The 15,630-nt window shown below is 43.5% G+C and overlaps 1 protein-coding gene across 1 annotated transcript in view; it reads right to left on the reverse strand.

The window, feature by feature from the left end:
* Positions 1 to 15,507, reverse strand: part of FOXO1 (forkhead box O1) — a 97,622-nt gene extending 82,115 nt beyond the window's left edge. Inside the window, exon 1 of the mRNA XM_023251080.2 lies at positions 14,429 to 15,507. Coding sequence (XP_023106848.1) covers positions 14,429 to 15,079 — 651 coding nt within the window. The 5' untranslated portion in view covers positions 15,080 to 15,507. The remainder of the gene's footprint in view (positions 1 to 14,428) is intronic.
* Positions 15,508 to 15,630: the final 123 nt, after the last annotated feature.

Genomic DNA, 15,630 nt, shown 5'->3' on the forward strand with positions numbered 1-15,630 from the left:
AGGTGACTCCCAAAACCAGAACCAGAAGCAAGCCAGGGGGCAGGAGAAGGGGGAATTACAGGCGAACACATGGGGTCAATACAGAAATAAACTTTACAGCAATGTGGGAAGTAACAGATTCTCAAGTATCTCACAATGGCCAAGCAGAGGCTTCCATATCAGGTGGTAGTTTTAAAATTTGAGATTATACTTAAAAATAAAGTTAAATAAATAAATGATACTCCATGATTCATCATGCCTTCTGGTACACAAAGTTTAATAAACTTGAAGGCCCAAACCCAAACTCAGCAAGGAAATAAATGGGAATACAAACAGTTTAAGGTAACTTCTACACAATGTGAGGCATTAAATCTACTTGTACATCCCTGTGAATGGGATTGTATCTATTAATAATTTAGAGACCATTTCCAACGGCAGTAGTTAATACAATAGGGTTGTGGTGATAAAGTAAAACTGCACCAGTAACCAGCAATAACCTCTGAAGAAACTTTTCACCTGATTTACATTAATCGGTTGGAGAAATTTATTCAAATTGAATAAACCAGGGGGCTGAAAATGAGAAAGAAACCGAAGAAGAAAGGAAAAAGTATGGAGGGGGAGTAGGGGATGATCAAAAAGACACTTTTAATATAAGTCATTTAGATCTGTGCCCTCAGAAGCTCAGCAGACTATGTGGCATTCTTCACTTAGGGAATAACTGAGAACAGATCAGACAGACTCCCTACAACCCACGTTTTTAACTAATCTACCCCAGCTATCAGCCTCAGATGAGAAATGAGAAAATTAATGAACAAAAAATAAACCTATTAAAATGAGGGGGGTGGTCATTAATAGATGGTGATTTTCAGTTTAAAGCAGTTCAGGCAAAAGCTAACTTTTGTCACTCTCAAAAGGTAAACACTGCAAAACTCTGGCTTCCACATTTCTCTCCACCTCATCAAACTTTTTTTTTTTTCAATGTTTTTTTTTATTTTTGGGACAGAGAGAGACAGAGCATGAACGGGGGAGGGGCAGAGAGAGAGGGAGACACAGAATCGGAAACAGGCTCCAGGCTCTGAGCCATCAGCCCAGAGCCTGACGTGGGGCTCGAACTCACGGACCGCGAGATCGTGACCTGGCTGAAGTCGGACGCTTAACCAACTGCGCCACCCAGGCGCCCCAACCTCATCAAACTTTTAAGACATTTGAATTGGATGACAATTCACTGGGGATCATTTCTGATGGTGGTTCTGACTCCTGGTGATTCAATACACAATCACACACTTGTAAACTTGGTAAGAGCAAAACATTCCCTGACTCAGGAGAAGTTCATGTATGTTCTTTTTCGCAGCTTTCTGTGCTGTCAATGGCATACTTAGGACATAAAAGCATCACAAAAAGTCAGATTTTCTTTTTACCATGTGTACTTAAATGCAAGAGCTCAAAGACCCTAACATGTCAAACTATTCAAAAATTAGACCCAGGTCACAGAAAATAAAACTAAGTATCATTATAGTATTTTCTTAATATTCTGCACTAGCTAAATTATTTTGTAGGCTCAGACTCCTACAGAAGCATGCCAGTGTTGAACCACACCCAACAGAGATAATTAATACCCTCTTTGTGTGTTCCAATTTTATTTTATTTTTTTCCTGTCTTCCTCTACCTCTGGTTGAAAGAGCCAAAATGTGTACTCCCTACACTATCACAGGAAACAAAGCAAGGGAATTCTATCCAAATTGAAGGATGTCAAATTCCCAGGCATGGCCAGGCAGGATGTCAAAGGTCATGCCCCATATTTGGCGAAAGAAAAATACTATTAATATATTTATAGCCAGAACGGGTAACTATAAATCCAAAAGCTATAACCTGATGAAAGATGGAAAAGGCATTAAATTCAAAAGTTTTTATGCCCACACAGGAAGGCTGTCCTGATGACATTTAAGTTCATCTGCAAAACTGGTGTGGTCTAACAAGTCGACGCTCTTATGGCTCTTACCTGTGGGCCCTGTGCGGGTCTGCAGCAAAGTGGCCGCCACCTTGTTTCAGGCCAGAGTAACACAATAGCAGCCCCAGGGAGCAGGGAGACCTCACCAGGAGAGATGAGATTTTGTGCAAAAGGCAAGTCCCGGACTGGAAAGTTTGCTTAATAAAATTCAGTGTCATTTTGTTTTAAGTGAGTCCCTGAAACAGTCTAGGCAAGCCTCCTCAGAAACATGCTTAATAGGGCATGTGACTAAAGGGAGGGCTCGCCATTTCAAATCCCAGGGGTATATTCACAGTTAAGGCTCACAAAGAATTTAGACAGGAAAGGAATCCCTCTGATGCATTACTTTAGAATCTGAGATGTTTAGTTTTCATTTTATGCTTAGACTTCTTTACTTCTTCCTCCCAGTCCTCTTTAAAAGTTATTTGAAACACAAATGGGGGTGGAAAGTGTGAATGAGGCTTAATTGGAAGCCCTGAGCTGTCAATCCCAGTAGAATGATCTCAGCTCTTGACATCCGTGATTGAATGTGTTTTCCTTTTTCTCTTCTTGCCTTTTATATAAACACAGGCGGAAGTCATGGTTAGTCTAAGAACCATGGCCATCAACAGTCTGTCTTTGATTAAAAGGTCTACATAATTTCATCACAAAAGAAATTAAGCAGGGCCTTTCTATGAATACATTCAGCATTTGATATAACCCAAAATCATTTACGCTGTTCAACAGGATCACATGGTGTAAGTCATTATTTTAATTTTTTTTCCTAGAAATAGAATTTATAAGGCATGCAATGTAATGGTAATGAATTCTGAAATTGACTTTCAAACATGCAACCTCCCATAGTTTGTGGAGCAGAAATGATCAGCATAAATGTGAGCTACGCATGTATCAATATAATATTCTCTACATTATATTCTGTCTCTCCCCCATTTTCTCCATCTTTAGCTCAAAATAAAGCAAAAATAAAGCAATCACACTAAGGAATGAAATGGTACAAACTTTAATATCCCAACTACTTATTAAATGCAACAATTGAGTTATTGAAACTCAATAACCTGGAAAGATGACTCAAGAGTATTTACTTCTGGGGGCGCCTGGTCTTAATTTTCACTCAGGTCATGATCTCACGGATTCATGGGTTTGAGCCCCGCATCGGCCTCCTCGCCCTGACAGTGCAGAGTCTGCTTGGGATTCTCTCTCTCCCCCTCTCTCTCTGCCCCTCATGCACACGCTCTCCTTCAGAATAAATAAACTTAAAAATATTTTTTTTACAAAGAATATTTTTTTCTGAGTTAGACACCACACTGAGAAACTCAGGCTATAAACTCTGAAAAGATGGATACAGACAGCGTGGGGACTAGCCTTGAAATACAGGGAACCATCTAAACACCAAAGTGTGGGCACGGTAATTCTTAAAGCTGTGACAACCATGCTTCTAAATTTCTATTTCAGTAACCCCAAATCTTGGTGTTTTGTTTGGTTTTTAGTATGTTCCATGTAACTATCAAAGACATCAAAATGGCATTTCTAGAAATATAAAGCACCTTACAGAAAACATCCCAGGAATACGGGGATATAATATTACAGTGCTACTACAAAGCAGAGTGATCACAGCTGGCGAAGTATCCATTATAGAGGCAAAAAAGATGATGCAAATCACATCAAAACACACCTCATTACAGGAATTTTTAACCCTAAAAAATTTCCTTAGCATTAATTTTTTAATTTTCCTAAGTACTTCAGAAGAGAACAAAAAAAGCAATAAAAACCATTTGGTGAGCTCGTCTAAAATGTAAACCCATCAAATACTGTGTTTAAGATCAGTGTTAACAACAGCAACAAAAAAAATAATCTGAAAGCCCGCGTCTTAATACAAATACAAAATAAATATAAATCTAGACCCTATATAATTAATTCTATTTCATGAATTCTAAGAGGTTCAAGAAACCAGTTGGGGCACACAGGTAACAGAAGAAAGTATAGGAATCTTTCACATTCAATGTATGCAAATGTAATAATGGGACACTAAAAATAGAAAGTTAAATTCTAAAAGGTTGAAGGAGAGACCAATTCAAGTTGCACAGGTTAGGTAATATTCTCTCAGCAGGATGGCCCACAGGAAGCTTTCACATTCATTGCATGTAAATTTCATGATGGCATGCATATCTACCCATCCAGAGAGAAAAGGTTTACATTCAAGTTTAGAGAAATGCAACCAGCTTGGTACCCAGTACACAAACAACCTTAGTGATATTTACAAGTTCGGCAAGTTCCTCTCAGCCTCTCCCCCTCCCCCCTTCAGAGCTGGCCCTGCAGGGTGAGAGAAAGGGAAAGAGGTCTCCAGATGCAGACAGGTGATACAAAGCTTGCCTTAAAGTAGGAGGGTTCTCCTACATTCAGTCACAGTATGGTGGGCTGAAACTGACGCTGAACCCTCACTGGTGGGACAAATTGATGATTCTCCAAATTACATATCACAAACTCAAGAAACTACGTCATCTCTGATACAAAATCAGGATGACTGAAGGTACCTATCTTGATGCATTTATCCTGATGCAACCTCCACTTAAGGTTATGTGAGAACAACAGGAAAAAAATTCCTTTTATGTCAAAATAGTACAATAAAATCCACATTTGACTGTCACTACCTCAAGAATCTGCCAAAATAAGAGCCTCTAGCTAAACCATATGCAAACCATTTCCTTTGACCTTGCTTCCAAGCAAACGAACTATCTGAAGTATTTGATATTTACTTGTATAGACCATTCCCAAATATTTATGTGGTTATTTTGTTTTCAAGCTTTGAAGGACATGTAATATTTACAAGCCTAGGAATTATGTAATTCATTATAATTTCACTCTCCAAATTACATTTGAAATCCAAATACATTTCTTTTTAAATACGGAATGTAGAGTAAGCCCTTTTCTTTTCCCAGTTACCCTCACCACCACTGAGAAGATAAAGACCCTCCCATTCTGTATGCAGGGATTTCTCACCTAGACAAGATGGGTCTTCCCTCAAGACACCTGCATGGCAAGCTCCTGGGGTATGGAACTGGTAGAGGAAAAGCACTAATTTTTTAAATTAAAAAAGGAAAACTGGGGGCACCTGACTGAGTCAGTCAATATAGTATGTCACTCGTGATCTAGGGTTTGGGAGTCCAAGCCCCACGGTGGGCACAGAGCCTACTAAAAGCAAAAGGAAAACTACTATGGGGGCTGGGGAGGAACTGAGGAGGCAAAGTTAAATGCCTCTGGGCCTCAAATAACTATTTGAGAGATACCGAAAAGATCTTTATCTTCCCACATAATCCAAGCTGGTTCTCATCTTCCTCCTTCCTCCATTAGACCTTCTCTCTTGGCTAGAACCCAAACAAGACTCAGAGGGTTAATCATGCTCTTCGAGACTTTCCTACTGCAGTTATAAAATAAATGCAGCCACGGAGGTCCCCTCCCCTTCCTGATGTCAGGTTTGCTTAGCTCCTTTCAAACTGTTAACTCAGCAAACCAGTAACAGGAGGCCTCTCACCAGCCACGCGAAAGCAGTTCTAGAACAACTTCAGGATCAGGGTTGTAAAGACAAAAACATTTTTTTCCAACTCTGCTGCATATCGAATCTCTAATATAAGAGATTCACAAAACCATGACCCATTTTCCAGATCTGCGAGGAATGGCGATTGAGAAAAATCTATTTATCCAAGAAATGTGTTTAATCACACAAAAAGAAAATGGGCCACACTCTCTTCCCACCCTCTTTCACATAACAGCACTGCTTTACTCAGGGGAGTTAAGCAGCAGCTCCACACCCTTCAAGGTCACAGGATTTAGCATGAGGGTCACTTCTGTAACTTAAGACCAATATCATCTAGGGCGAAAAGTTAATCAAGGCAGAGTAAGATTTTGTTAGGTCTCAAGGATCCACATTAGAGATGCTGGAACCAGGTCACACTCAAAAAGGTGGCAGTCTTGAGACTTCATGTCTTTGCCCAGCAGCAGTGTGTAAGAGGAGCGTGGGTCGTCAGAGGTAACAGCACATCCCAGGTCACAGGTGCTGCAGTGCAGACCAATGCAGCACAGGCTTTAGAAGTGTCTCTTCTGAGAAGACACATGTGCCACCCACCAGCCCTAAGAATTGAAGAACCCATGTGACGTCGTGTCCACAGGGGACAGGCTACCTTAGAAAAAATGACCTGTCCTCCCACAGATTTACAAATTGACTCTGCCTCTCCTCCCAGGAGATAAGCCTAGGAATAAGCCTACACTTCTCCCCTTCAAAATCAGACTAAGATAAGACATAAGTCATCGGATGAAGATGTTTTACATATCTCTCTAAAGACGGAATGAAAAGACCAAAGATGAGCGGCAATTCTGAACCTCACTGGATCCACAAACGTTAACAGTGGGAAAAAATCAGACTGGCCAATTACATACTGTTTCCTAGTGCTTCTGATCACTAGCAATCACACAAGCATGATCTCCTGGTGTGCTGTGAAAACTACTTTGTCCATGTGTTAGGTAACTTACAAATTTAGTAATTCCTCCAAGTGAGCTCTTTCTTCATCTGTTTTTGTTTCCCTGTCCCTCGCTCCCCAAAGTAAGGCACCTTCTAAATGATACCGTCTGCTACCATAAATATGTACATACTAGCAAAATAGCTTTCTACATTTCTCCAACACTTGTTATTTCTAACATGGCCAATAAGCTTAAAGATCTGTATCTGTGCCTTTTTGCTATGCCACAGTACAGTTTCTATTACATAAATCTTTTGGTTCTCCATGAGCTAGCCAGGCTCACTCACAAGTATTTGGAATGCATTCAGTTATATATCGGCCTGACATCAGTTTTGGGTTTAGCCTATCCAGATTTAACTTCCTCTGGATCCACTGAACAATCTCATTATAACATTCATTCCTATACAAGGTTAGTGAGTAAAGACAAACTACAATGAGAAAGCTATCGAGGATTTCTAGGATTTAGCTAATACAATATTAGAAGTGACATTTAAATCTGAAAGCATCTTTTTAAGCCAATATAAATTTTCTTCCTGATTGCCCTAAGTATATTTTGAGATTGCTAACTCCAACTTTAGAATTTCTCTTTTTTCAGGGAAACCTAATGCACTTTTGGTGCAAATGTAAACTGGTGCAGCCATTATGGAAAATGGTATAAAGTTCTTCAAAATATTTCAAATAATGATCTAAAAAAAAAAAGGAATTTCTGTTTTTTCAAAAACACAAGAATTATGCTCAACAATGACCCTTCTTTATTTAAATCACTCTGCTCCCAAAACAGGACAGTATGAAGGTTAGGTTTTGTTGTTTATTTGTCTTTTTAAGTAAACTCTACCCCCAAGGTGAGGCTCAAATTCACCAGAATTCACCACCCAGAGATCAGAGATCAAGAGTTGCATGCTCCATCCACGGCCCATCCTGGTGCCCCTGAAGGTTAGTTTTAAGGAACAGACCAAGCAAAAAGCTAAATATTTTGGAAATACCTACTCTTCATGTTAAGTCAATTATGTAATATGTGCCATGTTCCATTATCAAATTCTGCATGTAAATTTTAAACCCAATGCAGTACACTGGCTTTACTTGCATTCCATGGGTTTCTATATTCACAGGAACATTTCTACAAAATTGAATTTTTAAAACTAAAAATGTGACCCTATTTTAATAGCTTCTTATATTATAAAAACATAATTTCATAGAAAAATTTGTTCTAATACATATAAAGTTCAATTTCCATCTGACGATATTCTACCCTATACTTTTTAAACTTCCTGTGTGTCATATAGCCATTACTCAGAGAAACTGATGCTTCCCTTATTTTCACGCCTTTATAAATGCCAGTTCATCATTTTGAAAATCAACTTAAAGAATTATCTGATGTATAGAAAAGTGGATATGCCAATGGATAGTTACTTGATAAAACCAAGTATAATAAAATGATAGTAAGTAGAAACTAGATGGCAGGTATACAGATGTTCAATGTAGAATTCTTTCAACTTTGCTGAACATTTGAAAATTTTATAATGAAATCTTGGGAGACTAACATCCCATTTGCAAGGTCCACCTCAATAGCCAACACAGAACTCCATTTTTCTCAAAGACACTTAACCCTCTCTACTGTGGACTAACTACACTGATTTATGTGCCATACCTAACCTGCCTACAGGATCACATTCGAATCATTTTTCTATCGTTCAGATACATCTAATATGACATCTTGTATACAATAATTATTCAACAAATAGAAAAAAATTAATAAAAATACCATGACCATCTGTGGAAAATAATCATTGTTCTTTAGTAATACTAATAAAAACATTATCACATTTTGAACACACATAAAGCTGAAATATAAAAGACCCCATGGTTCAAGAAAAAATTTCTTCCCAACCACATATTTACTATATAATGGACATGATATAACATGCAGACATTAAAGTCAAATTACAATATACAGCAACATGAATTAAGAAATCACCAGACATTCACTAAGAGAAGGCAAAAATGCCTTCAGGCAGGAACCAAGACTGGAAGTTGGTGGAAAGGACATGAGCTTTGCAGACTAAGCAAAATTTTCAGAACTTGCAGTAGAGGCACAAGATGATCCAAGTGCTGGGGACAGGATGGTCTGGACCTGAGATAAGAGGCCTAACCTAGGGGAATGAGTGGAGGTCGTGAAAAGAATGTCTCAAGAGACTGAGACAGAAGAGCTGACAGACTTGGGGGCACCAAAAAGCATGAGAAGAATATGCTGAAAAGGGCATCCAAGCCTGAAAACTAGGGAAAAGGTTAACCAGACTATTAACCAAATCAGGGAACTCAAGATGGGAACCTTATCTGAGACTAAGAGGAAATACGGCGTGCTTGGGTTTAGACATGTTCAATTTGAGGTGAAAGTGGGACATTTATGGACTTTAAAGTAACTGGAGACACAGGACAATAGATGGAGTAAGTTACCTAGGAAAGAGCCAGAGAAAAAGTCCACAACTAGTCCTGAGGTTATCTTTAGGATTGAGCACAGAAGAAAAAAATGAATGAACCAACTGGAGAAGAAAGCAGTATGAAAGTGGGGGAGGGATGAAGACAGTCCAATGTAACCCAGTCTCCAATAAAGGGATTTCTACAGAGGGGGTGGTCAACGGAAAACTGAGAAAATGGAAGGCTGAGACACTCCCCTGCCAGCCTTGGTGAACTCTGACCATAAAGACTACAAGCTCGAGCAATCATGAGAAACCAAAATTTGGGGGTATAGAAGCTCATCACACAGTCCCAACTCGTTTGTTTTGGGTTTTTTTTGTAATAAATATGGCCTGAAATAAAGGACACATATTGAATGTATGTCCTTATTTAATATTAATAATGCATCAAGGTGAAAATTCACCAAATAATAAACTGGAAAGGGATTGCAGATTTAGCTTTCTAATCTTATTTGGCACAATATCAAAAATAGTTTGCTTTTTTTTTTTTTAACAGCTTATGTCAAAGCTACATGAGGATGAATGAAAAAGAGGGAAGAAAAAAAAAAAAAAGGGAAAGCAGCCCCAAAGCTTTCCAAGTGGCAAGAATAATTCAAACCAAGCCTCAATATTTGCAGTGCTTAACCCACAAATTTATAAACCATAGGTAGACAGAGTGGAGTGGGATGCCAATAGGAGGGTGGATGTTAAAAACTGAACCATATGAAATCACTAATGTACAAAAATCCATTTTCTTGTTTCATATGTTCCTTAGAAGACCACAAATAACAAGCAGTAATTTTCTGCGAAGAATTTATGTGCCACTGAGTTCTGTTAGTCTTAATCAAGAATTAGCAAAAAGGGACAATTCTTCCAGGCTTCAGTACACTTATACACAGCATATCCACTGGAACACAAACCGTCACCCCTCAGACACCAAAAGAAACACTTTCTCAAGTTCATCCAATCCTGTTTGACAACTGAGGAGCAGCCCATACCAACTTCAGAATTTTGTACACACCAAGAAAAGGTGGTTATCTAACCCAAGGAAGGTCCCAGGGGATTGGGGCAAAGGCAAGTCTCTGCAAGCTGTTACTAAGAAGGCCGAGGCAAATGCTGAACTGCAGAGACGCAGGGCTAAATCCACTTTGCTCACTCAATGCTCCAAGGCTCAGTACAACGACAAACTGCTCTAATCACCATGGGGTTTATCCTGCCTCTCCAAGAGGATTCCAGGAAGCCCCAAAGTTACGGCACACGCAGGGAAAAAAAAAAAAAACAAAAAAAAAAACCCAGCCGATTAAATTCCCATGATGCCAAGGTACTGGGTAGTTTCCAAGGGCAGAGTGTTCTAGAAAAATGCAAATAATTCAGGCTCTCCAAAGAAATTCCAGGCAAATACAGACAGCTGCTGTCTTAGAAAAATCATACAGAATTGTAGTTTAGGAGGCTGGATGAAAAGGCACAAGGACAGAGAGAACATGTCCAGCCTGTCAGGGATTCTAACTCACCACTGAGTATTCTTTCCCTCCTCCCCAGTTTATATGTCCCCTTAAAAGATTCCCTGTGCAGTCCATGGTATCCTAGCCACATTTGTGTCCACTGCCAATGTGACAGACTCTCAATAATTGGGGGGGGGGGGGGGGGGGAGAGTTTGTCTCAATGAACTTTAACCTTCTTTAAAATCTACATGAGAATTAAAAATGCCTTCTTCCCAGTACTCAAATGTTTGCCACCCTAAGAAAATAAAAGCTGAAAAAAGTCAAAAATAGAAGTCACCACTCTCTTCCAAGGATCTGCCACAAATCCACAGGTAAAATAAAAATAAAATTCTTATAATTATCAATTAAGGTATTCACACTTGACATCAATTTTGGAATTTCTGAAAAAAAACCATGACAGCCATAAGACCTGTTACGTCAGTCCCACATACCTTTTTCAGCCTTTAGTAAATATGATATCACACTTGGCTGCATAATTCCCTTACTCATTTTTAATTCTCTTACCGCATGCTCCCTTCCCCAAACACAGATATTGACATTTTCACCCCACTGTAAAAAAAAGGTTTTCTTTTAAGGTAATTTCAGTAACAATCTAGAAGCTGGCCCCACCTTTAAAGAGGTCATTCTTTAAATCAAATGTGACTGCAGCAAGAAAGCATCTATCATCCCTGTGCTAGGGACTTTGTGGCTATTTAAATAACTCACCTGCAGATTACAAACCCGAATTACAAAATATGAGTTTTTAAACACAAAAAGTAGTACTGTCAGTTCATAAGCCAAATTAAAGAAATGTCATTCCAAAATAAGGAACATCTGAGATATCTCACTTGTCGAAGCATTCTTTTAACCAAAGTGCTCCAAATAGTGTCAAAACAAAAAACAAGAGTCAACTTAAAACTGCCATTAAAAAAAAAGAGGGGGGGGGGGAGGGACGGACAGAACCAGAGCTCACAATACTAGTTCCCAAGCTCTAGAAAGCTTTCTATGTGGGAGGGGAAGAAAAAAAAAAAAGAGGTCATGGAAATGAAGTTTCACTATTTATAAATAGTGTACATGGTTTAAAAGATCCTGGGTTTTCCAAAAGTCTTAGCTTCCACTTTGAGTGTAACCTTATGATAATTATAGCCGACATTAAAACAACTGTAAAGCACATGTAAGGTACCATCTCCATAAATACAAAATGCGTATCTGACAAATATAACCAGTGTCTAAGGAACTAGAAGTTTATGAACTCTTTAACAGCTTCTCAACTATTCTGTCCATGAAAACCACTTTCAAATTCTCAGGCAGGCCCCAGAAAGTAAAGCACAAGCAACTATATTTAATTAAAGAGTCAATCTAATTCCCACCAGTAAATCACAGGAAATATTTAGTTCCAAAGCAGCCTCTCCTGAGTTTTAAAATAGTTAGGTTTTGGTTGATTTGCATTTTAGGACTCGATTTTTAAAGCTAAAAGTCATAGTAAAATTTCTCCCTTTTACGAACCTTTAAATCAAGGGAGTCTTCCAAATCTGAAAAACTTGGTTTTAACAAGTAACTCATTTTTATGAAAACTCGAACCAAAAGACTAGTTATGACTTAGAATACTTAAGGCTGTTTCTTTTCTTCTTAAAATATCCCTTTACTCAAAGTGAAAATGCACTTGCTGTAATCTGACTTCCACCAACGGACTCTCATTACACCTGAAACATTTACTCACTTGAGAACGGCAGCCCGCTCCTCCCAGAGCCCCACTTGGTTGCCACTGGGAGCAGTCACTGGGCCTCCAATTTTGAACAGATACCAACGATTCTAATTGCTCTTCGAGCTCTGAAAAGTGTATTTTTAAAAATAAAATTATAATTGCATTTTGGCAAAAAAAATTAGAACAAAAACCTAATAAAAATGGTTGGGGGGTTGCTTTGGCCTTAGGATCTTTGTTTTGTTTTGAACTTGAAAGTTTAGGTTGTATTCCTAGTTTAATAAGAATAATCTGATTTAAAGCCATATGAGAGGCAAAACTAAAAATAATCCCAAACATCGCCTTTCTCCATCTTTGAAGAAAGGCACTCCAGCAAGCTGAAGTAGATTGTATCCATTTCCAAGGACCTAAAAGAATGGTGTAAGTACACACCGTACTTTGAAAAAGTTTTTTTTTTTTTTTAATGGCAAACGCTTTATAAATAAATAGCTCAAGTAGGGCTGATAGATGAGCAAGTCAGGTCTTAAATTCAAATGTTAAGTAAAATTGGATTTGGCAGACAATCTTGATTTTGTGACTTAAAAGAATACATATCAAGCTTAAAAGAAAGCACTTTACCTTTCTGAAACACTTGGTAAAATAACATGTTAACGCCTAGTAATGACATTATTAAGTGGTACGTTTACTCTAAAACACACTTGGGAAAAAATTATATCCTGGCTCCTTCTCCAGGAACCTCAATACGTTAGGAGTATCTTAACCTTTTTGACACACATTAACCACAGGCATGACAGTGTGTGTAAAACAACCGTGGTGTAACCAATTGCGCAGCAAAGATCAATCTTTATTAGGCTGTACAGTCAGGATTAGGGGTGAGGAAGAAGTTCCGAGGAGTGAGGCAGTTCTCCACTAAACTTTCACATCGATCCCTCCACCTGGGACAGCGAGAAACTGTCAGCTTCAGAAGGCCAAAGGAGAATGCACCCCCGGGAGGCCTCCCCACAGCCTCTCCTCCTCAGAGCCCCGGGGTCTTCTCAGTCTCCTAGTAGGGAAGTACCTGCCCCCATCCTGCGTCTCTCCGGGTCTCCCTCTCTGAAAGACAAAAAGGACCAGAGGCCCCTCATCTACGGTCCTCTCTTGTGGCAGGACGGCCCTACAAACTGCTTTGATGCGCACCTCCACTCCGACTCCCCGAAAACACTTGTCACAAAGCCCCCTGCCTGCCTCTGGGATCTGTACCTCCACGCTCGGTAACAATGAGGCGGCAAAGTGAGAAAGAAGGTACACACATCCCCAGCTCTGGTCACCCAAGGCAGCCTCCCCATGCCTATGCAAAAGCCTCAGACCATGGGCGAGGCCAAGTTTGGGGACACTTCCCTGCGTAGAGAAGTACTGGCCTCGCAGCCCCGCGGCCGGGCCGGGAACCGCGCACCGCCCCAGCGCGCTGGCCCTTTAAAGACGCTCTCTTCCTACGCCTGCGGCCCCTCCCTCGCCGTCGCAGCTCCCGCTCCCGCCTCCGCCCCCGCCGAGGGTCACACTTGAACTTTAGCTCGCCCGGCGCGGCCCGGCGCCCGCGCTCCGCAGGCGGTGGCCGCCTCTTCGCACGTGTCGGATGCACTACCTCGGGCTCGTCGCGCCCGACCCCCTGCACTCGAGGCCACTTCGGGTAAAATCAAAACAAAGCAAAATGCACACCGGCCTTCCAAAACTGCGCTGCCAAGGGCCGACTCGCGACCTGTCCCTTCCACCTACAGATCGGTCCCCCGGCGGCGGGGCCCCGATGAGCTTCCCGGCGCCCTCCTCCGCCCAGTGCGGCGGAAACGGCTCTTCGGCGCAGCCCAAGACTGGGGGGAACGCGCGTCGCGGCGACGGAGAGGAGCCGCCCTCACCCCCTAAAGGTCCTGGAGTAAAAGAATTGGTGACAAGAGTCCTCGCCGGCCGTGGGGGAGCAGCTCCCAGTAAACCCCTTCCTCCTTCCACTGGGGGCGAACTTTTCGGCTCGCTCTTATGTCCACTTCTTGCCGTTACTTTTTTTCACTAATTCCCAAATGAGCCCCTTTTCCCCGTCCCGCTCCAACTCTCACTTGAGCGCGCGCACACACACTTATTCCTGTCCCCCGACAGGTCCTGGGCAAGCCCACCACTCACATCTCCCACTTCTCGAGCTTTCCCTGCACGCGCTGCCCGCGTGCCCTGCACTTTCAGCCCAAGCAAACTTCCACAGCCGCCCTCTCCTCTGCCTCACCACGACCTCAGGTGGAGGCAGAGTCCCCGCGCCCCCTCCCAGTCCGGCTGTGCGTCCCGAGGCCACTCACCTTCCAGCCCGCGGAGCTGTTGCTGTCACCCTTATCCTTGAAATAGGGCACGCTCTTGACCATCCACTCGTAGATCTGCGACAGCGTGAGCCGCTTCTCGGCTGAGCTCTCGATGGCCTTGGTGATGAGGTCGGCATAGGACAGGTTGCCCCACGCGTTGCGGCGGGACGAGCTGCTCTTTCTCGGCTGCCCTGCAAGGGGGCCGGCGGCGGCTGGGGGCACCGGCGGGTGCTGAGACAGCGGCCCGGGCGGCGGGGGCTGCGGCGGCGCCGGGTGCAAGCAGCCCGCCTCCGGGCCCTGGAAGTCCCCGCACAGCCCCCCGGTGGCGGCAGCTGCGGCCGCCGCCGCCGCCACCGCTGCCGCCGCCGCTGCGGCCGCCGCCACGGACCCGGGCGCCTGCTGGAAGTCCCCGCTCTCCTCCAGCAGGCTCAGGTTGCTCATGAAGTCGGCGTTGACAGCGGCCGCCGAGGCCGAGGGCAGGCCCGCGGCGGCGTCGGGGTTCGCTGCCGCGCCGCCCGACGGCGCCGGGCTGGAGGTGGCCGAGTTGGACTGGCTAAACTCCGGCCTGGGCAGCGGCCAGGTGCACGAGCGCGGCCGGGGCAGCGGCTCGAAGTCCGGGTCGATCTCCACCACCTGGGGCGCTTCGGCCATGGTGACCCCCACCCCTCCCCCAACCGCGGGAGAGCCAAAGGGTCGAGAGCAGCACAGGGAGCCAAGGGAGAGAGGGCGCGAAGAGCCGGTCCGAGATTTGGGGGGGCGAGGTCGGCGCCTCGAGCCGACGAAAACCGGGAGGAAGGCGCGGCGGAGTAGTAGCGCGAGCCCAGAACTTAACTTCGCGGGTCCATCAACATCTAGGCTCTTCCAGATTCGCTGCACGGGCAGGACTGCAGGCCAGAGTCGCCGGGTCGGGCAGCAGTCGGCGCCGAACTCCTGCTGACAGGGCCTGCGGACCGAAGGAGGACGGACGCCGCGGGCCGCTCGCTCTCCCGGCGGCGCGACCGCGGCGCTGCTGCCTGTTGAATGTGGCGGCGGCGGCGGCTGCTGCAGCGACTACGCTGCCGCCCGACTTACGGGATCTGCCGCCGCCCCCCGCCCGCGGCGGCGCGCGCGCCGGCCCGCCCCTGACTGACAGCGCACGCGACCAATGAGCGCGCGGCGCCGCCGCCCAGGCAGCCAGTGGTCGCCCGCCTGGGCGGGGGCCG

This window comes from Felis catus, chromosome A1, assembly GCF_018350175.1.
Source record: "Felis catus isolate Fca126 chromosome A1, F.catus_Fca126_mat1.0, whole genome shotgun sequence".
Lineage (NCBI taxonomy): Eukaryota > Metazoa > Chordata > Mammalia > Carnivora > Felidae > Felis > Felis catus.